General features: G+C 35.8%; 1 protein-coding gene across 1 annotated transcript in view; it reads right to left on the bottom strand.

Moving 5' to 3' along the window:
- whrnb (whirlin b) overlaps positions 1-23427 on the bottom strand; it is a 78521-nt gene that overhangs the window by 53705 nt on the left and 1389 nt on the right. Inside the window, exon 2 of the mRNA XM_051110297.1 lies at positions 5034-5252. Within this exon, the coding sequence (XP_050966254.1) occupies positions 5034-5252 (219 nt within the window). The remainder of the gene's footprint in view (positions 1-5033; positions 5253-23427) is intronic.

The following is a 23427-nucleotide window of genomic DNA, read 5'->3' as shown; positions in this document are numbered from 1 at the left end:
ACAGAATACGTCCAATTCATTCTCTAGCTGAGCAGTAGGCTCCCATGGGAAATGGTGGGATTGACAGCGAAGAAAGGGTTGAAAGTGTCAAAAAATTTAACTTTATACAAATGAGATAAAGAACCGTTGTGACGTCTGCCACAAGTGTTTCAAAACCTGACGGTAATGCTAGAGTTTTTGTTGAATTTAATGCATAAATCACAACTATATATTACTAGATTTATTTTAGATTCCCAACTCAGATTTGCACACTTTCACTGACTATGGCTGCATTAACAAATGTACAACGCCTGAAAAAATTAATGAAATGTAGAATTCTGAAATATTTTTTCACTTTTTTCCATCTGTAATCTATCGATATTAGTTTCATTAACTTTAGGCACTTTTGGCCCTGTGAAAAAGTCTTGTAAAACACTTTTAATACTATTACCGTTATATTTTATTTCAGTGGAAAATTGTAACAATTTTAGTCGCATTCAGAAATAACAAGTAGATGCCCCTTAAATGACATGTCATTTATAGGGCATTGTGCTTAAAGTGATAGTTCACCCCAAAATGAAAATTCTGTCATTAATTATGTTGTTCCAAACCTGTAAGACTTTTGTTCATCTTTGGAACACAAACTGGGATATTTTTATTAAATCCAAGAGTTTGTTAACATACATTAGTGGTTCAAACTTAATTTTATGATTTTGTGCACAAAGAAAACTAACAGCTTTGTTTGATCATTTCTTGCTATTTCTGCTGTTTATGCAAGGTCAGAAAACTCTCGGATTTCATTAAGAATATAAAATTGTGTTCTGAAGATGAACAAAGGACTTACAGGTTTGGAACAACATAAGGATGAGCAATTAATGACAGAATTTTCATTTTCAGGTGAAATAACCCTTTAACAGCATTTGTTTGTGGAAATTCATGGAATAAAGCAGCCAACTAATTTATCTTGCTTTAGGTACTTCATAGTTCAGTTTATTTATTTTTTAATAAATGGACAAAATAAAATAATATTTCTGCACATTTTGCATAATTTGACCAATTTTTGAGTAGTTTAAAGGAGACCTATTATGCCCCTTTTTAACACTATGTAATACAAGTTTCAGGTGTCCCCAGAATGTGAAGTCTCAGCTCAAAATACCCCACAGATCACTTATTATATCATTTTGATTTATATAATTTTGATTTATATAAAACTAATTTTGATTAGTTTTGAGTGGAAGCAGTAACACGTTGTTTTCGTGCATGTCTCTTTAAATGCAAATGAGTTTGAAGCCGCATTTAAACTGCATTTTGGAAGTTCAAACTTGGGGCACCATAGCAGTCCACTATATGGAGAAAAATGCTAAAGTGTTTTCCTCAAAAAACATAATTTCTTTACGACTGAAGAAAGAAAGACATGAACATCTTGGATGACAAGGGGGTGAGTACATTATCTGTAAATCTTTGGAAGTGGACTTCTTCTTAAAGTAACAGAAATTGAAGAAATACCCATGCAAAGACTGCATATAGAAAGCAATTACACACGTCCAAAAGCAGGTATCTAGCATTTCAAGTGAACATGTACGACACAGTGGATTATTAGTGGGTGGGATATTTACTCCCCCTAGTTGAGACTGTAGTTGCACACTCCATTTGGCTCATCAGTTATAGACTCCCCATAACTAAAGGAAAATGCTGAGGCAATGAAGAGGAGGTGACTATAAATTGACTCACCCACCCATCAGGATTCTAGTGATGTTCAACCTGAATGAAATACCAATAAGATTCGAGTCTGGGATGCAGCACAACCAACCACTGCAGCATTCAAACGCTGATGAGCAATTACCAACAAATCAAATAAAGCTGTGTTTATCACCTCTCTGTGGGTTTGATCTTTGAAGTGATTATGCTTCATCAGTTCTCATTTGTCTTGTGTGTGAATGAACAGATTCCCAGAATGCAGATATGATTCTCCTCAGCATTATTCAGACTAACTATGAGTGGAATGTAATGAAACAGCCACTTTCTGACTTTATACAGAGTCATGCACATTTTACAAGCCCTTATCGTTTTCTCAGATTGGTTAAACTGACGTGATACATGTAGTGTATTCTCACTAGTAGGTTCTAGTCAGAATTCATAGTGTTTCATAACATTAATGGTCAGCTCCGCAGACAGCACTAAAAAAGCAATTTTATAAAACACACACGAATAGGCACATTATAGTAAACATACATCCTTATTCATTCGTCATGCATTACACGTAGTGTGATAAATGTGTTACATGGATTTGGCTAGTTCATCTGAACTCAGATGATAGTTCAAATGGGTCATATCAATCACACTGACACAGGGGAGCATTTCAGGTGAGCCGGGCCCAAAGCGTGCCTGAAATACTCTTTTCAGCAGCCCTACATCCGAGCCAAAACAGCACAGACCCCCGCTAAAGAATCTCTGCAGCTAACATGCTCCACTGCCTCCATCCAAAACAAATAGATCACTGTCAATGCTTGTAATTAGGGCTACCTTGAGTCATCCATAATCAAATCTCAAGAAACAAACAGTTTTTGTTGTTAAATTAACTACTGTCTGGAGTTTAGACAGTTATTATGAGTGAAAATCTTTGTGTTCAACTTTATGGCTTAACAGGTTTTGCAGGTGATTTTATAAGCAGTTAAAGGGTTACTTCACCCAAAAATGAAAAATAGCCCATTATTTACTTACCCTCAAGGCATCCTAGGTGTATATGACTTCCTTCTTTCAGACGAATCCAATCGGAGTTATATTAAAAATGATCTTGGCTCTTTCAAGCTCTATAATGGCAATGGATGAGTGTTTCTTTTCAACAGTCCAATACAAGTCCAATTAAGTGCACCCATCAATAATAAATAGTGCTCCACACAGCTCTGGGGGGTGATTAAAAGCATCCTGTACCGAATCAATGTGGTTTTGTAAGAAAAATATCCATATTTAAAACGTAATAATCACTTCATTACGCTTCCGCTAACTGTTGTACATCGAAGCTGCTCCAGGCGGATGAAGTAGGACATCAGCGTTGGGCATGCGTGAAAGCCAACGTTTGTTTACAGGCCCAATGGAAGCAAAGTTTCCCTACCAGTCTCCTCGTGGCTTATATTCAACTTTTTTCTTTTTTAATCCTCGTTTTGTACTTCTAATTCGTGACTGGTGCTTTGTTTACCTCTCTCCACTGTGCGTTCATCACTTCTGAACAGCATATGCACAAAGCCAACATCCTACGTCATCCGCCCTGCTACAGGAGACATTTATTCACCCCCCTGAGCCATGTGAGACACTTTTTTATTATGGATGGATGCACTTTATTGGACTTGTTTTGGACTGTTGACAAGAAACACCCACCCACTGCCATGACAGAGCTTAGAAGTGCCAGATTAATTTTTAATATAACTCAGATTGGATTCATCTGAAAGAAGGAAGTCATATACACTTAGGATGCCTGGAGCATGAGTAAATAATGGGCTAATTTTCATTTTTGGGTGAACTAACCCAAAGGTCCAACATTAACTTTTGCCAAATCTTGTCAACATTTGAAGTGGATCAAAACCTTTCATCAAAGTTGTCCTAAAAGCAAAACAATACCCGTTCTTGTCTTAGGACAACTTTGATGAACTTTTTTGATCCACTTCAAATATTGACTACTGTATATAAAAATATGTCTAATACACAATGTTGGGAAGGTTACTTTGCAAATGTAATAAGTTACCGTATTTAAAATGTAATAAGTAGTGTAACTATTTCAATTACTTTATGAAAGTAATGTAACTGATTACATTTGATTACTTTTCCAATTTTTTTTCACATTCTTTTCTGAACTCTTAATTATTTTCAAACATTTAAAGCAGGCAGACTTTCAAAAAACCAATCTTATAAAACCTTCATCACTTCAATTAAGATTCTAATAATTTAAAAGTGCAGCCACCAAAAAAAAAAAAAAAAAAAAAAAAAAAAAAGACTTTAGCACCTCTTTTTTTTTTTTTTTTTTTGGAGGGGATTTAAAATCATAACAAGATATAGTTTAATAGCTATGATACTGTTTTTGAAATCAAATCTTTGCATAGCCATAACAGGTATCAATGACATTTAACAATGCTTTGGGGAAAACAGGTAATCTTCAAAAATAAAGCATATACTCAAACCCGAATAGGAAATAAAACAGTTATCAAATAAACATAATGTCCTATTCTGTGTCCTAAACTCGTGAAACATTTGTGTCTCATATTTTAGAGCAGTCAATGCAATTTTGGAAAGAAATCAATCAAATCTGTATGTGTGTGAAAATATTCAGATGTAACCGCCTTTGTAATCGTTAACATTTTCATAAGTGACTGTAATTTAATTACACATTTTTCTTAGTAAATGCAAATATGATAAATATGTTTATTTAGCTGAAATAAAAATCTGATCAGTTGTGATTTTTCTCCTTTTATTTTCACTTTTCTGGCTCACTGCAGGAAGTACTGAACATATGTGAGGCCACATGGCCAAAAAACTCTTCCATATGGGGAAAAAAAACCTTTAAATATGCAATGTAAACCTCTGATGATACATTTTGAACTGAGATAAAATTTGTTAGTCACTTGAGTCATGACAGATGTTGTATTTAATATATTTAGTGGTAACTATTTTGGACCTTTCAGACCTTGTCGACAGTGTTGTGATTGGTGACTGCTGTCCTTCGGGCATTTTCAGCTGAAGAGGCAGAATATGGGATGAAGGTGTGAGAGGGCATAGTGGGGAAAGTTGATTAATGTGTGTGTGTGTGTATGTGTGTTAATGCACCCACAGAGAAATAAAAAAAAACCCTGCAGAGCTGTTTTGCAGTTAGCAGAGAGGAATCACTGAGGCATTACGATCATTTCTACACTCGTTAGAGCTGTCATTTTCAATATGAATAAACTGAGTGACATAACACGTAGAGGGAAAAGCCACAGATGTTTGGTACTTTACAACATCACTCTGAATATTAAATTGCTTAAGTTTTACACAGTCTGTCATCATGAGCACTCGTTTACACTCACCTTCTTCTCAGCACCCTCGTGCCGAATGTGTGTGTGGCCATGTTGCTGGATGTCTGACAGTCTTGCTCCTGAGCCATGCTGCTCCAACAAGTCTGGTGGTGGGGACACACTGTGGCCCTGAGGGTCCACCCATGTGTACACATGATTGGTCACGTAACCACCTGGGATCCGTCCCATAGAACAGACCGACATGGAAAGCTTCTTAGAACCTTTCAATACCTGTAAAGGGAAAACAGATAGATGAAGTCATTTCTGTCTTTTCATATGCACATAGAATACTTAAATCTCCAAATGACTCATTAATAGGGATGCGTATATATAATATAGTTAGTATATTAGAGATTTTTAATCTCTTCATATCAATATTCTCTTCAATCTTTATTTTTATTTTGTAGATTACCTTGGCAATCATCTAACATTTATTTAAAGCTCATCTTTAAAACATAAAAAATGTAATAACACTATTAAATGTATTTATTTTCAATTTATTTAGACAAAACAGTACAGAATTTCAACATAAGCCATAATTGGCTGCTTTTTAATATCCATAACACTGTAAAAAAAAAAAAAATAATAAATAAACATTTTAACAGAAAATCATTTAAAATAAGTTGAGAATATTTCATTCAACTTAATTTTACTGATTTTTGAGGAAACTGTTCTGTTCATCAGTACAGTATTGAAGTGTGAATGTTAAATGTATTTCATGTAAAGAATTGTGCTGTTTTTATTCAAAAAGTAAAATGTAACATTTTTATTTTAAATTGTACTCCAAAATAAAATCTTACTTTATAATTTACTTAATAAATAATAATCTTGAACATTTTTTTTTTAAAGATTTTTGATTGTAATAATTGGTACAATAACAGTGTTTCTCTGTAGAAACGATTGTTGCTTTGGCAGCTAACTGATATAAAATAAATTTAGGTTGAAGTATTAAAATTAAAAAATAATTTTGTCATAAAAATGACAAAATTAATAAAATTTTAACAAAACCAAAAAATATAAAAATAAAAGCCAATTTAAAATATTAATAAATACTAATAGCAAAAAATAATAATAAAGACACTGGATAATACTAGATTGAAATCTATAAGTTTATAAAAAATGAATAATGAAAATATAATAAAATAAAATGATAAATATGCAAATGTATATATATATATATATATATATATATATATATATATATATATATACATATATATATATATACACACACACAGTACACACACACACACATATTAAGTACACAAACACTTGTGATGTGATTAATCGTGATAATATAATATAATATAATATAATATAATATAATATAATATAATATATAAAATGTAAACACTTCACCAAAATTAAGTTAGAATAGCTGTAAAAAAATGAAAATTCAAAGAATCGTGAAATGTTTATATTAGTGCGCAGAAGTTAAACACCACAGCTTTGACCTACTGAAGAGGTGATTCTACATTCATGGCCTGCAAAAGCCAAACAAGTCCAATAAAAGTTCTTACTGACTCCAGTCCAGGTCTCTTGTGAATTGCCTCAAGTCATGTAAATTGGTCCCACCACCTCCCTGAACTCTAGAAATGTCCACAGACATCCATCTCTGACATTTAATATGCTTTATGGGGACAGAGCTGGACGTCTCAGTGGGGCTGGGAGTTTTTTTTTAAGTGTGACTGCTGATACAGACACCACCTCCCTGTACTGAGCAGAAGGTTCAGACAGACACCAGAGTTTGAAGTCCCTTGGAAAGGTTGGATCAAATCACTTAGAAGTATTTCCAACCTTTGGACATGCAACTTTTGAGCTTCCTCAAAGCAGACAGAGGAGGACAGGAAGAAAAAGAATAAAGAGAAAGATGGGTATAGAGAAGACTGAGTTGTCTGAATCACTGGTACAGACAGAATATGAACAGTAGCATCTGATTCTCCTTGGAGAATCTCTGTGACACTGACCTCAAATGATCAAGAAAACAGGAAGTTTGACAAAGATTACAAGAACAATTAGAGACATATACAAAACATGTTGATCTTTAGAAAGCTTCTCAATTAAGACAAAAAGCATTTACTGGCATAAACGTATGAGCAGAGAGTCATGCAAGTGAATGAAATCCCTCTGGCTCGCTCACAGAAAAAGCACCCATGTTGGTCATTTACATGTATCTACATACATTAACATAAATGTTTAATTGGAGCGGAACAACACATTCAGTGTTGCTATTACTGTTGCTGCATGAATTATGAACAAGTAGCATGTGTGTCCCGGTTTAAAACCGCTCACACAAACATTTTTGAGCAAAGGTAGGCAAGGGGCTAAAAATACAAGCACCGAACCTGTGAAAACGTGTGGAGCGTTTCATATGCAGCCTCTGAATGGAGCACTTGACCAAATGTGGTCAGCTACATAACAACACCTCAGTGTGCGAAAACAACAGCACGGACAGCTAGCAGAGCTTCTGAACAGATCTCTTACATAATAGACAGTATGTGGGGAGTTTATAGCCATTGAGTAAGAGAGACAGGATAAGAGAGAGACTCAGTGCTGTGTGGATGTACAGCAGATGAGTCACGTTATTCTATCTTGAGAAAGAGTAAGAGGGTTCAAAATATATTTTCTAAAATAACAGGCTTTTCAGATATCCCACAGATTCATCATTTCATCAAACTAGTTAACCTTACTAGAGATATTATAAGGAGAGGAGACATTATAAGGAGAGAATATATTTGAATGAGAAAAAAAAATGTGCTAAATATGGCAGCTCTAGTCTGACTACAGCTAAATAAGCAAATCAATGCTCAAGATGGTGACTGTAGGAATGCAAATACTGTCTTACAGCTAAAAGAGCCAATCATCTATTTGTTATGGAAGCCTGTTTCCAGCACTGAATAAAACATTTTGAAAAAGTTAATTGCGACTTTTTATCTCACAAATATGACTGTTTTCTAAGAACTGTGTGATATAAACTCGCAATTACGAGAAAACTCAGAATTGTAAGATTTAAGCTTTTTTTGATTTATGTCTCACAATTCTTACTTTATAACTTGCAATTGCAAGTTTGTATCTCATAAGAAAAAGTCAGAACTGCAAGATATAAACTTGCAAATCTGATAAAAATGTTTAAATTGCGACATTCTTGTTAATCTGAGAAATATCCCACAATTCTGACTTTATATCTCGCAATTCTTACAAAACTCGAAATAGTGAGTTTATATCTCACAACTGTAAGAAAATAAATCAGAATTGCAAGTTTGTATCATGTAATTTTTAGAAAAAAGTCACAATTGTGAGTTTATATCCCACAATTCTGACTTTATATCTTGCACTTCTTACATAACTTGCAATACTGAGTTTATATCACAGTTCTAAGGAAAAAGTCAGAATTGCGAATTTGTATCATGCAATTCTGAGAAAAAAGTTACAATTGTGAATTTATAGCCTCTTTATATCCTGGAATTCTTACACAACTCACAATAGGGAGTTTATTTACTACAATTCTCAAAAAAAAAAGTCAGAATTGTGAATTTGTATTATGCAAACCTGAGAAAAAGTCACAATTGTGAGTTTGTATCCCACGATTCTGACTTTATATTTCGCAATTCTTACATAACTCGCAATAGCGAGTTTATACCTTACAGTTCTGAGAAAAAAGTCAGAATTGCGAGTTTGTATCATACAATTCTGAGAAAAAAAAAGAAAATCACAATTTAGTCTATATCCCGCAATTTCGACTTTATATCTCGCAATTCTTACAAAACTCGCATTAGCACGTTTATATAATTCTAAGAAAAGAAGTTTCATAATTCTAAGAAAAAGTCAGAATTGCGAGTTTCTATAATGCAATTTTGAGGAAAAAAAAAGTCACAATTGAGTTTATATTCAGTAATTCTGACTTTGTATTTTGCGATTCTTAAATAACTCAATACCAAGTTTATACCTGACAATTCTAAGACAAAAGTCAAAATTGCAAATTTCTATCATACAATTTTTAGAGAAAAAGCCACAACTGCAAGTTTATATCCCACAATTCTGACTTTATATCTTGCAATTCTAACATAACTCGCTGTAGTGAATTTTTTTGTTTTCATGCAATGACAAAAAAAAGTCAGAATTGTTAGATGTAACCTCACAATCCTGAGAAAAAACAACATATTAGAATGATTTCTAAAAAGATCATGTGACACAGAAGACTGAAGTAATGGCTGCTGAAAACTCAGCTTTCCCATCACTGCAAAACAGTTACGTAATATTATTTCATACATTCACATACAAAAAAACTGAACAGTAGTGTACAGACACAATATATGATATCACTGTTGACATATTTTATTATGGAAGTCCATTATGAACATTTCACCATTCAAATAAGTAGGAGCTGCTTAAATGTACCTGAAGGCATTACCAAAATGGCTACTTTTATGACTTTCCTTAAAGGGACGCCTCCCTGAACCAAAACACCAGTTTGAACTAATTCCCCAAGCTTCAACAAGAAAGTAACCCTCAAAATGCAAAAAAGAGGGAGATGTAGGCAGATAGGACAGAGACTGAGAGTACAAATGAGGGCGTCTGACAGAGCTTTAGTGAATAAACCATAAGCCAGTGTCTCTTCATCACAGAGGTAAAGGACACACCTGACATTTCTGTGCTGAGCCTCAGCAGACGTAGCCCTCTTCCGATAAGAACGTGTAACAATCCTATTCCACGCTCCTGCCCAACCAGACGCCAACTGAGACCTGTGCTGACCTGGATATAATGAGTGGTGACACAGTCAGCGATGACTAAACAATGACCTCACAGCCTTTAACACGGACGGGTCTGCTTATTCATTCTAAGCAATGCAAATCTGCCGCCACAGTCACAAACACTGAAAGCTGACAGTAAAAGGATTTTAAAATGAAAATGGTGGAAAGGTTACAACCAAAAGGGTCAAGGTGTGGCTAGTTAGCTTAGCCATATCTGCCCTTCCTGACAGATGCTGTAACTACTACACCATTAGCTAACAGATATCTTTCTACCTTGACAACAATTCACAGTTTACTTTGTATTCTTATTAAACAAAAGTGCATTGCATGACATATTATACATAAATACACATGAGTCTGCCACATTTCATTTACTGTTCAGGATAGTCACTAGTAAAGAGTCTGAATATGAATTACTATGCATATCTTGTACCTAATCAGCCAATCGGTATTGTCATGATGTCATTTTTACCTGAAGCTTATAACTGTTTATTTTCCCTGAGTGTGCCTTTATATGAATCAGACTGCATGAAACAGTTGCAGAACCACTGCATTTGCATCACAATCAAACATGCTACATGTAGCATGAGCAGTTTTTGATGTAAATTAGATTGTATAATTTAAAAAATTAAAGCAAAAAAGAATGGTCTGACCTTAGCTTTGTAAAATTATAATACATAGCACAAAACAAAAAAAGCTGTCACTTACTGACAGCAGGTGGCGCTTATTGAAAAGCAGCAATAGAGCGTTTCCTTGGTTACTGCTGTAAACAAAGCAGTGCAGCGCTTTTAAATACTACATTAATAGTCCCACCCAGGGATGCAGGAGGCTTTTCGGTGCCGAACACTTTGCGCCCCTGCCAGGTGAATAACCAGTGCTCTCTCCACCCTCAATACCATGACTGAGGTGAGTCCCTTGAGCAAGGCACCGAACACCCAACTGCTCCCCGGGCGCCGCAGCGACAGCAATATAACTGCCCACTGCTCCGTGTGTGTTTACGGTGTGTGTGCGTGTTTGTTCACTTCTCACTACTGTGTGTGTACACTTGGATGGGTTAAATGCAGAGCAGAAATTCCGAGTATCGGTCAACATACTTGGCCACACGTCATGTCCTTTCCTTTCCTTTCCTTTCAATATGTATTAATATTTCTCAGAAATGCATTCATATAAACCCCACCCCAATTCAGTATTTAGAATTTTCTTCCAATGTTTCGTTGGTGTATTTTCCCAGTTAAATAATTAGTTGTGTGTTGTTAATTGTGTGTGAACACTTCCTTAAAAGAACCATTTAAGAAATCTAAAGAACCTTTTCTGCATTTTAAAATTTCCCTGGATGTTTAAGGTTCTTCATGGAACTGTCGATGCCAATAAAGAACCTTTATTTTTAAGAGTGCAGAAGTGTATGCAGTTAACAGGGATCTCCTCTCAATTCTCAACTATGTCGTTTTCGAATATGGCTTTGCTTAATCATTCATGTGCTCAGAACTTACAATATTTCATTTGACTTGAAGGCCACATTAGTCACACAGAATTTACAGCTCACAATGTTCTGTGGTCTCATGGGCAAAGATGGCAGATTTTAAGTCAAGTACTTCTAATGGGTGTTCCTACAGAGCTCCAAAATGAATACAAAATGTGGATAAGATAGCTCAGAACATTTTTTATCTTTGTAGGAATGTAACAAGAAATGTTCATATTTAAATCTCTTACTATTGATCACAGACTTTGCTATCTAGAAGAGACACGTGAGACTTCTGGGGGTTTTCTCTCATGAGAAAAATCAGAGAAAAATGAGACAAAGTACTAATTAAATCAGGAAAAATGACTGAAATATTGAAGAGATCTCATTTGTGATATTACATTTTCAAATAAATGATGATAACCCGGAAAGTTGACTACACATGTGGCTGTCCTCTGGGCTTATCAGAGCTTATTCTGCTCTCAGTCTGGCTCCATTTTGCATGTGAATCATCACAATTGTGAATTAATGGAACAAGCGGTTAATGTAACACAACTGTACAGGTATCCCATGATACTGTGCATACTGCAATTAAAGAAAACACTTTGAATCGTGTAGGTGACTGTTGAGGTTAAAGTGAAGAGAGATACCATAAAAAGTACTGTAATTCACTTTTACGAGGATTAATAATTAAACACGATGTTTTCTGTCACAGTTTCAGTGTCCTAAACCACAGGGAACTGTGGACAGTTTCGGAACAGCCCGTAAAAGCTTCGCAATATGTGCACTACCCCCTGAAGACTTCAGACCTAGAAACACCATTAAACAGTAAAAAAGAAAAAGTAGGTCTGAAGTGCACCATTGAAAAAATGTCAAGAAAAGACAACCTTCACTCTTTAACATGAGAAACTTTTGGAACATACGTCTCAGCCTTCCCTCTGTCAGATTATCTTATCGCTGAAACACACTGATGGTACTAAATATCTTACAGAAAAATCTTTAGGGACATCAGAGCACTAAACCAGCCTTAAAAGAGCAAAACTTAAAACATTCTGCCTCTTGTGATAAATCAAGCTCATGCTTTTCATTCTTTCCTCTCAGTTTCATTGCTGTATCTCTAGCCCTCACTGCTTCATATGTTACTCATTCTCTGTAAATCTGGATGGAGGACTCATATTGTGTAGAAGGAAGGGCAGAGGACTTTTCAGATTTCATGACCCATTCAGAAAGGAAAAGGTCAAGAGTAGAACGTATGCCTCCAGGGAGGCACGAAAATATCTCACTTGAAAAGTTTGAAGGCAGCAAAGGTAGGTGAGATAAATATAAACATGTTATCTCTGTTTGCAGAGGAAGGTTTACTGCATACAGTATGTTCATTTTCAGCTGATAAAGGCAAAAAGTTGCAAACCTGCCCAACTGGAGCTAAGTGAAGTCTGAAAACAAGACAGACTTGTTTATTTTCAACTGTCTTCATTCTTTAAAAGAAGAGATTTGAGGATCACAGCATATTTAAGACTCCTGGGTTGCCAATATTTTAATTTGCTTGTTTATTGTTCCATTAACTCTGGCAACGCAGTGTGAAGACAAGCAAATAAAAGACGCACACTCCATTAAAATACCGATAGCACCTATTACCGTCAGTATAAATTTTGATTATAGATGTGTTCAGCACAGGGTCACACAACAGCACTGGAGGAAAATGGTCTGGCCTCTAAAAAAGAAGAATAATAGAAAAAAATAGCAGTTGCCCTAGATGAAAAGCTCATCACTCTCCTATGTTTTTCAGCACAGCTTGTACTCCACACTCTGCAATGAAGTGTATACTGTACATATAGTCACAAACACACTTTGACTGCATTCTAGATATACACACTCACTACATCAAGAAATATTTTAACGGAGTGTCTATTTACACAAAGTGTCTATTTTCAGCTAAGTGCAAATAGCCGCCTTGTTGGCAGAGGCCATTTATACTAACCTCGATATCAACATGTGATTGGGGTAGTCAAAACTACAAAAGACGATCTCGAACATCAGCTTCAGGTGGGATAGATGGTAAAGATTGTGCATGTCTTTTTGACACGATCGACCAGAGTTCGAATCTACTGTTTTTCTCCCTTTACAAATCTCATATCACATTAGAAAGGCATTTGTTGTCAATAAAAATTAAGGAAACAATTAAAAAGTTGAAAATAAAGTATTAGGTAGAGTTAGGGTAGGTGTAGGGAAGGCTTTATTGTCCCAATATGCTGGAATGCATTTAATAATTTGAATGAATATTATAATTTACACTCGGTACATTATTATTGTGTACTCTTTTATAATGTACTACAATACTGAGGCCCAGATAATTGCCACTGTTTGCAATAAGTAGTATAAATAGCAGACTTATAGTGTAAATAGCCTCTATCGCTAGCTGCTGACGTTTTAAATTTAATATAACAGCTTTCCATTTTAAAATATTTTAAAATTGTAATTATTTCTCTGATTGAAAATCTGAATTTACAGCAGCCATTATCCCAGGCTTTAGTTGTCACATGCTGCTTCAGATGTCATTCTAGTAAGTTGATTTGGTGCTTAAAAAACATTATTATCAGTGTTGACAATAGTTGGGCTGCTTATTATTATCTGTGATACTTTTTTTAGGTTTCTCTAATGAAGAGAAAAAGAAATCTTTTGTAACATAACAAATGCATTATTGTCACATTAATGCGTCCATGCACATTTTTGTCCAATCAAATTCTCTCAAGAATGAGAAACAGCACTACAGTGGTCAGAAATTATCCGGTTAGCATCAGTTAGCATCACCCCCCTTAGCCTATGCTAGCAAAAATCATGTTTCCCCACTGACAGCTATTTAAAAGTAAACAGATATTCTGACAAAGAATTAAACAAATGGAAATACTAATGTGTCTCTCCTTCTCTCTTGTGTTATTATAAGACCTCCTTGGTTAAACCCAAAAAAGAAAACCCGCTTAAATCCATGCTCTCAGAGTCTTTTTACATGTTGCATTGCTAACAATAATGCTGCTTACAAAATTCCTAAAAGACCGTTTAACTAAAGCTAAATCTACTTAAGTGTTTCTAATCCACTGTAAGTCTACTTAATCACTGCCTAACACAAACTTTTTTTGTCTCTCACTTTATGTACATTTACACTGCCTATAACACAAGACCACACAGCTCTGCTACAACTGGTTTGTATTAACAGCACTGTCAGTCACTAGAAATTCAGGAAGGCTCTTCCTCACTTTTTCATTCAGCTTTTGAAAGCAATCTGACAGGTCCAAGACTGGATAACACCCCCAAAACGGTAAGAGAGTTTAACAGTGAAATGCACTGCTTAGAAAATGCAAAACATGAAAGCATTCAGCTTTAACTGTTAAAAATTTGAACCAAACATTTGATTCAAAGAAGGCGATATTCATTCAGGCAGGCGCCTGAGAGCTTTTCCTGCTCTGTGAAATACTGGGTTAAAGATGGGTTTAAAAAAAAAAACTGGTTTTACACAGGAACATGGAACTGGCTGGGTTGTGCCATAAAATAAGGTAAATAAAAGGCCAGATAAATTTGCTGTCAGCTTCAATATGCATGGAGAATTACCTTTGTCCACCATTTGCAATTGCTTATGCTCCCTCTTGTAGTTTCATGCCATAAACTCAGTCATTTCAATTCAATTTCAATAAAAACAGGGCTACTGTGCATCCTCGCAAGCAAACTGTCATCTCACAAAAATCGTTCAGATTCAGTGCAGTAAATGCAGCATATGCACAGCCAGGCACTTTGTACAGATAGAGTATATGTCATTTCCAAGGGCAGCAGTCAAACATGTTCCGATACCTTGAATCGGACGTCTATGTGCTGCGAGATTGATCTAATATCTGTCAAGGCCAGCAGGCAGCAACAAAAGTAGACAACTTTACCATCTCATCACTACAAAACCTCTGTCCTCACTGTGGTAATTGCTGTTTTGGGGCTTGAATAGAGTGAGATTAAAGTGAAGCAAACATAAACAGGAAGAAATTTAAACGGGCAGCAAGTGTCACGACAGAGGGCGAATAGTAGCTGGTTGCAAATTGTTCTGCTAGATCAGTTGTGCTAGAGCTTTAGACAAAGAGCAAAACAGCTCATCAGCGAGGCTAAAGATGATTAATGCATCTCACTTCATAACAACTCAGTCAGCCATTCTAAAACACCCACAGTTTTAATTACACAACTCTGTAGAGCACTAATGAAATTAACGACATTTACACTACCAGGCAAATTTTGGACACACCCCCTCCTTTTGCATTACTACTATTTTCCACTACCATAACACAAATGGCAATTATATAAACAAAATCAAAACTGTCTTGCAATTTTCTACAGTAGACTCCAGCTCATTGTAATAAATAAATAAATAAAATAAACAAAAAATAAAATAAAATCAGTTAATCACAAGCCACAATCATTGACATAACATAATCATTACTGATCATCTGTTTAAGAAATATTATGCATTTTCTATTTGCCAGTGCCAATGACTGGTCAAAACATGTTTAAAATTGACAGAATAATGAAGTGCAAGGTTTAAAGTATGAGACAGTGAGTGAATGGTGAAATTTGTATTCTAAATGTGTGCAGAGTGTGACGGGGTGAGATGTAGTCATTCTCCAGGGATAACAAGAGGCAGAAGAAGAGACAGGGCTCACAAGCAAGCAAACAAAAAAAGAAAGAAGAAAGAATAACCAATGATGAACTAGTTCATTCAAACCCAGCAGGAAGGCCAGAGGTGTGTGCACAGGCAATCTATGACCACAAACTACAAATGTTCATGCTGTACAAGAATGTAATTATAAAGAACAATTTAAATTCCCTAGGTGCAGACTCACTGTGATCTCAACACTGTAACAAAATTGTTGACCTAACTTAAATTAAGCTGAAACACCTAAACATTAAAAAAATAAGACAACCCATTACAATCAACGCTAATTCACCTAACAACTGAAAACTTTTATTAATCTAAAGAATTTAAAAATGCTTGGAGCTACAAACCTTGTTCTTTCATTTTGTTTGATTTTAAAACCACTACATGTCATATGTATTATCTGCCTAATGAAACTACAGACAAACATTTTATCCTGATGGGTAAATATATGAAACCCCAGAGTTGCAATGAGGCACACACATACTTTTACACACAAATCTCAAACACGGTGAGAGAACCATGTAACAGCTAACTAACAGTAACAACATCAGCAGAAGAATAAATTAAGTTTATATATATATATATATATATATATAAATGATCACATAATTAGATCAAGGAGCAATGCATGCTGGGAACTTGCAAAACATTGTTCATTCTAAAACTGTATGGTAAGATGACTCAGAGTGGAAAATTGGGACAACATTTGGACAGATTTTGAACAAAAACTTAAACATCTATTTAATTAAGGTCAATAAAACAACTTCTGTTAGCAACATGTTTAGAGTATTCCTGTTCAGTACACACAAAATAAATAGACTCCTATTACTAAAATCATTTTGTTTAAGCCACATTTTTTTTAAACATCTGTTAGAAGAATGTTTTGCAAGTTGGGTTTTTAAAGGAGACCTCGGATGGCCATTTTTCACAAGTTAGTATGATTCTTTAGGGTCTTCATGAGATGTCTACAAATTACTTTGGTTAAAACAACACTTTTTATCTTGTCAAAAACAGATGATCACAACGAACCATTTCAGTGCATGTCTCTTTACATGATAATGAGCTACTGCTCCCGCCCCTCTCTTTTTGTGTATTCGATGATGCGTCGCCATCAAAAACAGTACTAATCCAAGACTCTTACATTTACTTTTACTTCAAAATACAAAACACCTGCATTGCTTACGAGACACTGTTGTCATTACAGCTGCTCAAGCACAGAGAAAATGGCGGGCACCATACAACTGGCTGAGGGCAGAAATATGCTAATACGGGACAGTTAATCACCAGTTGTGGTTGGGGCCTGAACAATATGACTACTCAGAAAGTCAAGACGGCTTGATAATTGAGACTGTTTGGGTTTTTTGGGGATTAAAAAAAAGAAGTGAATGGATTTGTATCATTGTAGGGTGATTAATGCTAAGACTACTAAAAAAAACTAAACATTTTTGATTTTCCCATTCTCCAGTGGAACCATAAAACAAGCTTGTGTTGGTAATAAAATAGAATAATCACACTGTCAAGCTTTAATGTTCACAAGGTCTTGCGTTAGAAAGCGTTATTTATTCATACTTACAGTAGGTCCGTTGTGAGTTTGTGTCAAGACGGAAAAGCACTTTGCTCATGTTGGGTCTGTGCTAGTCTCTTTCTAGAAGCTTCTCAGCTAAAACTGAGGAAAAAGAGGTCTCTAATTGACTCTACATCTATCGGTTCCTCCGGCATCCGTTTGGCCTTTTAAAATCTCCATGACAGTGCGGCAGATGGACTGTGTAAAACTCCATTCCCATCAACCTCTGCCCCTCCCCTCTCAATATCACTCACTCTCCCTCTCTTGCTCCAAGCTATGATAAAAAACCATCTCTCTTGCTTTGATAAATTGAACCATCTTATCTTTCACCGACCCATTTTGTCTTTGATGATCCTCAGTGGTCGGAAAACAAATCAGCTTTTCATTATTCTGACACTTACATAAGCACAAACTCTCTCCCCACAGCATTATCCCTGACTTTCCCTCTACACGTTATAAAATGGTCAGCTTGCATCACGGTGGTGAAAATAACAGTGCCGTTGAGCTCTGTTTGCTCCAGAGCCATCAGATATGGAGTGCACACTGTTTTGGGCTGATGCACTGTGTGCTGGGAATGGGATGGGGGCTTGTTAGCTATTCACATGACTGGGGAGGTCTCAGTGCTTAATGCTAATTCTACTGGTAGAGATAGAGAGAAAGAGATAAATATAGGGAATCAAGATAAGACTTGAAATACGGAGGAGTACAAGCAGCTGCATCGCCATTATTTGCATTGCCGGCACAATTTGTCATTGAGAATAATTACTTAAGACTGGCAGGTCAATAGGGGTGAGACTCCAACAGAGAGAGCAGACGATGTGACTTTGCTTGCTGTACTTCTTTGTCAAATCCCCTGTTATTCAGCAGATCACTTTAAAACCAATGATCAAGCTTTAGTTATTCAGATTTGGATGACTGAAGAGGATTTGAGTCTTTTTGCTAGGCTGTGATCCCTAAGTTTTAGTATGTGAGAAGTCAATTCACACAGGGATTAAATGAAATAAACGAATCCCTGGTGCCAATTTAATCTTCTGATTTATTGTTACCCACCCATCGACGCACCTCATCACATGCCAAACTCTCTGTCAGAACTAATCAAAGCTCACGGTTAAGGCAGCTACGAGTGTGTTCTCTGGCTTAAATACTGTCTGCTTAATTAACCGCTTTTATGAATTATTCAGGTCCTATTGGGAAGCAGAATGGATCCAATTAATAAACGAGAGCAGGAATCCCAACAGGAGCGGCTCTGAACACCCCTATTAGCTTAGCACGCAAACAGGAACTACGGCAATTAACGTGGAACGATGACACTGGAAGAACTGCAGGAATTCAGCTAGAACAGCCAGGATTCATTCAAAAGGATCAACATTTACCATGTAGAAAAGTGTGATTAGCCTTGGCAGGTTGGGACAATTAGCATGTAAAGAACTAGTCACCGTTCACAGTGAGAAGAGGAACAACTAGTGAGCAAAAGTGACCAAGTTTATAAAGTTTGTTGCATAAAAAAGGTTTCAGTTTTTTAGGCAAGTAAACAAAATATCTCAAGTGCAACTTTCTGTTTCCAGAAATGTCCACAAATTCTTTGGTTTTTAAGCACATTTGTGTATTTGAACCCTTTCCAATGACTGCATTTTGTGATGAAATCCATCTTTTCACGCCGAGGACAACTGAGGGACTCATATGCAACTATTACAGAAGGTTCGAACGCTCACTGATGCTCCAGAAGGAAAAACCATGCATTAAGAGTCAGGGGTGTAAACTTTTGAACAGAATGAAGATGTGTACTTTTTTCTTATTTTGCCTAAATATCATATCTTTTTCATTTAGTACTGCCCTTCATAAGCTACAGAAGATACTTACATGTTTCCCAGAAGACAAATAAGCTACATTTACCCTGACCTTCAACTTCAAAAAGCTGCTCTTAATGCATCGTTTTTCCTTCTGGAGCATCAGTGAGCATATGAACCTTCTGTAATAGTTGCATAGGAGTTGCATAAGATCTCAAAATCATACAGTCATTGTTGGAAAGGGTTCAAATACACAAAAAATGCTGAAAAAACAAATAATTTGTAAGACCTGAAGGATTTTTCTGAAGAATAGTGAGCATTCTAACTCTTTAGGACAAACAAGGGACTCATGAACAACTATCACTAAACAAAACAAAACAAAAAAAAACACAGCCGTGGGGTTCATTTGTATTTTTATAAATTCATCTATTATTTTCTCTTGTGGACTATATGTAAACGTCTTTTATGTGAATTATCTTATTCAGGTCAGTACAAAATAAAAAGCATGTAAATTGTACATGTGAGCAGCTCATTATGTAAATGGTGCTTCACAAAACTATATATCTGTGTCTACTCTGAGTTTCAGTTGCTTATAACATGCATTTGGGAACGCAACGTGCCAACCATCTTTCCAAACTTCTAATGTGAAGCACTTGTAAGCTAAAAAAAGATTTCAATGCACCCTGTGGTTTCCCACCAAAATACAAGCTTGATGGTTAAAGGTTTGAAGATGAAGATATTAACATATTATAACATAAGTATTAGTATTATAATTGTGCGGTTTTACAGTAAATTAAAACATTTTGTTGTTATTATTATACTTTATTTTACACTGAATTACTACAGCAGTCATATTTCTTAATATAATATTTTATTATTTTTTAAATTAAAATTACTATTATTATTTTTAAGTGCAATCTGGAACTTAAAAACAAACATATTTTGAAATCACATTTCCCCAAAAGCACACAGGCCTAAAAGCTTCCATGCTAGTGTATTATTGTGTTAACACTGATTTTGCATAAATGTGACAATCCTGGTTGTTCAGTCCAATGAGCTGTTCTTGTCCAGAATAAGCTGCAATATGGACAAGCTTGCCTTAAAGTTAAAGGCCATGTCATCTTTCATATAAGACATTGTGTTAACAGCTCTGATACTGTCAAATCAGCTCAATTCACACCTCTGCCTTATAGTAAACTTCACAGGCGATGCGAGACGGCCAATTCTCACCTCACCCGTCTTTATTTAGAAATGCTTACAGACTGGCACTTTGAGTAAACATGGCCAATCACTTTTAATCCCTCCATATGGAACCCGCAATTAAGACAGACTGACTCACTCAATAAAGCTTTACAAACAGGCGTTAGGCCCTGAACTTCCATTATATAAACTACAGTATCAATGTAATTAAACAGCCATACTTAATACTGCTGGTATGACTGACAGAAAGCAAAAACTGTCTGAATAGTGCCAAGCCAAGTGTAGCTGATACAGCTTCCGTGCAACGATTTGACTCACATTGTTATTTGCTCTGTGCTTTTTTTAGTTTGTGGATTCAATTCTGACAGGCAAACAAGACTGCGACATGAGTAAGACAGGCAGTACAACAAAGCGAGGACCATACAAAAGAACGCCGCGCTTCCCTCGGCAGTCTAACGTTAACGCTTGAAAAAAAAACAAAAAAAACAAACACAGAATGAGCCTGCCCACACAAACAGTCAAAGAGAGAGAGTGAGTGAGCAAAGAGGAGAGGAAAGTAAGAGTGAGGTGGCTGCCTGTCATTGCTCTTCTTCTGCAAACTGTACAAGCTTCAACTGTTATGTAACCTATGATTTAACTCTCAAATCTAGAACTAAAATTAGAGATGATAATAGATTCCACCACAGGCGAATTTCAGCATGTGTCTAACTGGACGTTACAGTTGATCAAACACCAGTACTTCCCATTCTCCTCACAATGCCTGAGACCAGCACCAGCTCCAATGGGGCGTTTTGAGTCAATTATCCAATTTCCTGAAATTACCTTTGGACACACATGGGGAATTGGAGCAAATGTGTTAAAAAAGGCCAGGATTAAGACTGTGTGAAGAGAAGAGAGCAAGTTTTAGACACACTGCCAGTGGCCAGGTTGGGGTTGAGGCCAAAAGTTAGTGCAAAGTACTGTGTAATCAAGTGGGCCAAAAAAAAAAAAAAAATTAAAAGATTGATTTTTGCCCTGCTAAAGCCAGTAACTCTGACTGGGACTCCAGCCAAAGATTTTTCTGCAGGGCTGTGACACTGGTAAAGGACTCTACAGAATGAGAGGAGGGAGGGGGAAAGCAAATGGGGCTGTTTAGTACAAAAAAGGAGAGTCAACACTGTAAAAATCAAAAGACCAACTGGGGTTCCTCACACTGCCACACTGACAGATCCCTCTAGGGCAGTGATTCCCAACTAGAAGTATGTGCACCCAAGGAAATACATTTGTAGATACTGTATTTGGTGCAACATAAATCAGAGGTGATGATAGATGAATGACACTGATGTACAAGCACCAAACACTGATTGTAAGCCTAAACTATAAACTGTTTTTTTTCAAATCTGATTGGTTAATCACAATGTTGTTCCAGGGTCAACAAAGATGTTGATCCAGGAACATGTCGTACTTGGTAAAATCAGGTTCTGCTAGATGTCACAGTTACGTTACTTGCAGCTGCGCGAACATTGTGGAGGCAGAAAAACACTGTTAACAAGTGGAGTGAAATGGGAAAAAAAATCCACGGAATAAGAGATAAAATGTATTGTGCCTTTGAATGTCAGAATCAGAATGCGAATCATTTTTATAGAATACTGTTGTCAAAAACATCATTTGAAGCTAAACAAAGACATTTAAACAGACAGACTACTGGATGAAACCTGCTATAATTACTCTTCTTTTAAAGCATACATTTGATTTAAACAATAGGTGTACATAATATTCACATATGCAGTTCATAGGGAACATATTATATTACCCCTACAGTTACAACATGAAATACTATCTAAACCTATAACATTTTACATTTACCCATTTTATTTTTTCACAATTCTGACCTTTTTTTTCTCACAAATACAAGTTTATATCTCGTATTTCAGACTTAATAACTCGATTTAACTCAACAATAGCTAGTTTGTCCATCCTGAGGGGAAAAAAAAACACAGAAGTGTGGAATATATAACTATATATAAACTCAAAAGAGAGAATGATGAGCTGAATTTTCTTATCAGAATTGTGAGATGTAATATCGGAATTGCGCGAATAAAGTTAGAATTTTGAAGTATAAACTCAAATTAACTTTTTTTATTCTTTTATTCCATGGTTTCCATAGACTGCCGCTTGAAAACTGTAATTTTTTCGCCACCAGATAGGCTCCGGCAAACAAAAATGTCATTACTTTTTGCAAACCATCTATCTATCAAATAAACCATGTAAGTGTTTGGTTTGGTTCACTTATATCTGATATTTCATACTTCAGGGCCTTTGATAATTATTTCTACCATAACTGCAAATGACTGACTTCTGTGAAATGTCCCATCTGGTTTTTCATTCAAGTTTCTCCATGATCACCAGAACAGTCAGAACCTGTGAAAGACCAACAGTCACAAGTACAAATGCATCAAATCTCATCTCTTCTAATTGGTTTAATGACAGTGTTAGAGTTTTTGCAGGAACCCATCAAAACTGCCCTTTATGATAAGATTGCTATAGTTTTTTCTAGAACTTCCATCAGTTTGGCAGTCTAATGAATCCACCAAAATGTCTTTCATTTTTTCAATGAATTTTTTTTTTAGACTTAAAGGGATGGTTCACCCAAAAATGAAAATTCTGTCATTAATTACTCACCCTCATGTCGTTCCAAACCCGTTCATCTTCAGAACACAAATTAAGATATTTTTAATGAAATCCAAGAGCTTTCTGACCCTGCATAGACAGCAATGCAACTGACACATCCGAGGCCCAGAAACATAGTAAGGACGTCGTTAAAATAGTCCATGTGACTTCAGTGGTTAAACCGTAATTTTGAAGTTATGAAAATACTTTTGTGCGCAAACAAAAACAATAATAACGACTTTATTTTTTCCTCTCCCGGGACAGTCTTCCGCCATTATCGAGAGTACCATGACGTGTTTGAAGTAATGA

Source organism: Labeo rohita, chromosome 5, assembly GCF_022985175.1.
Source record: "Labeo rohita strain BAU-BD-2019 chromosome 5, IGBB_LRoh.1.0, whole genome shotgun sequence".
In the NCBI taxonomy this organism is placed as follows: domain Eukaryota; kingdom Metazoa; phylum Chordata; class Actinopteri; order Cypriniformes; family Cyprinidae; genus Labeo; species Labeo rohita.
The sequence above is the reverse complement of the archived record's forward strand: the minus strand, read 5'-3'. Positions and strand labels throughout refer to the sequence as shown.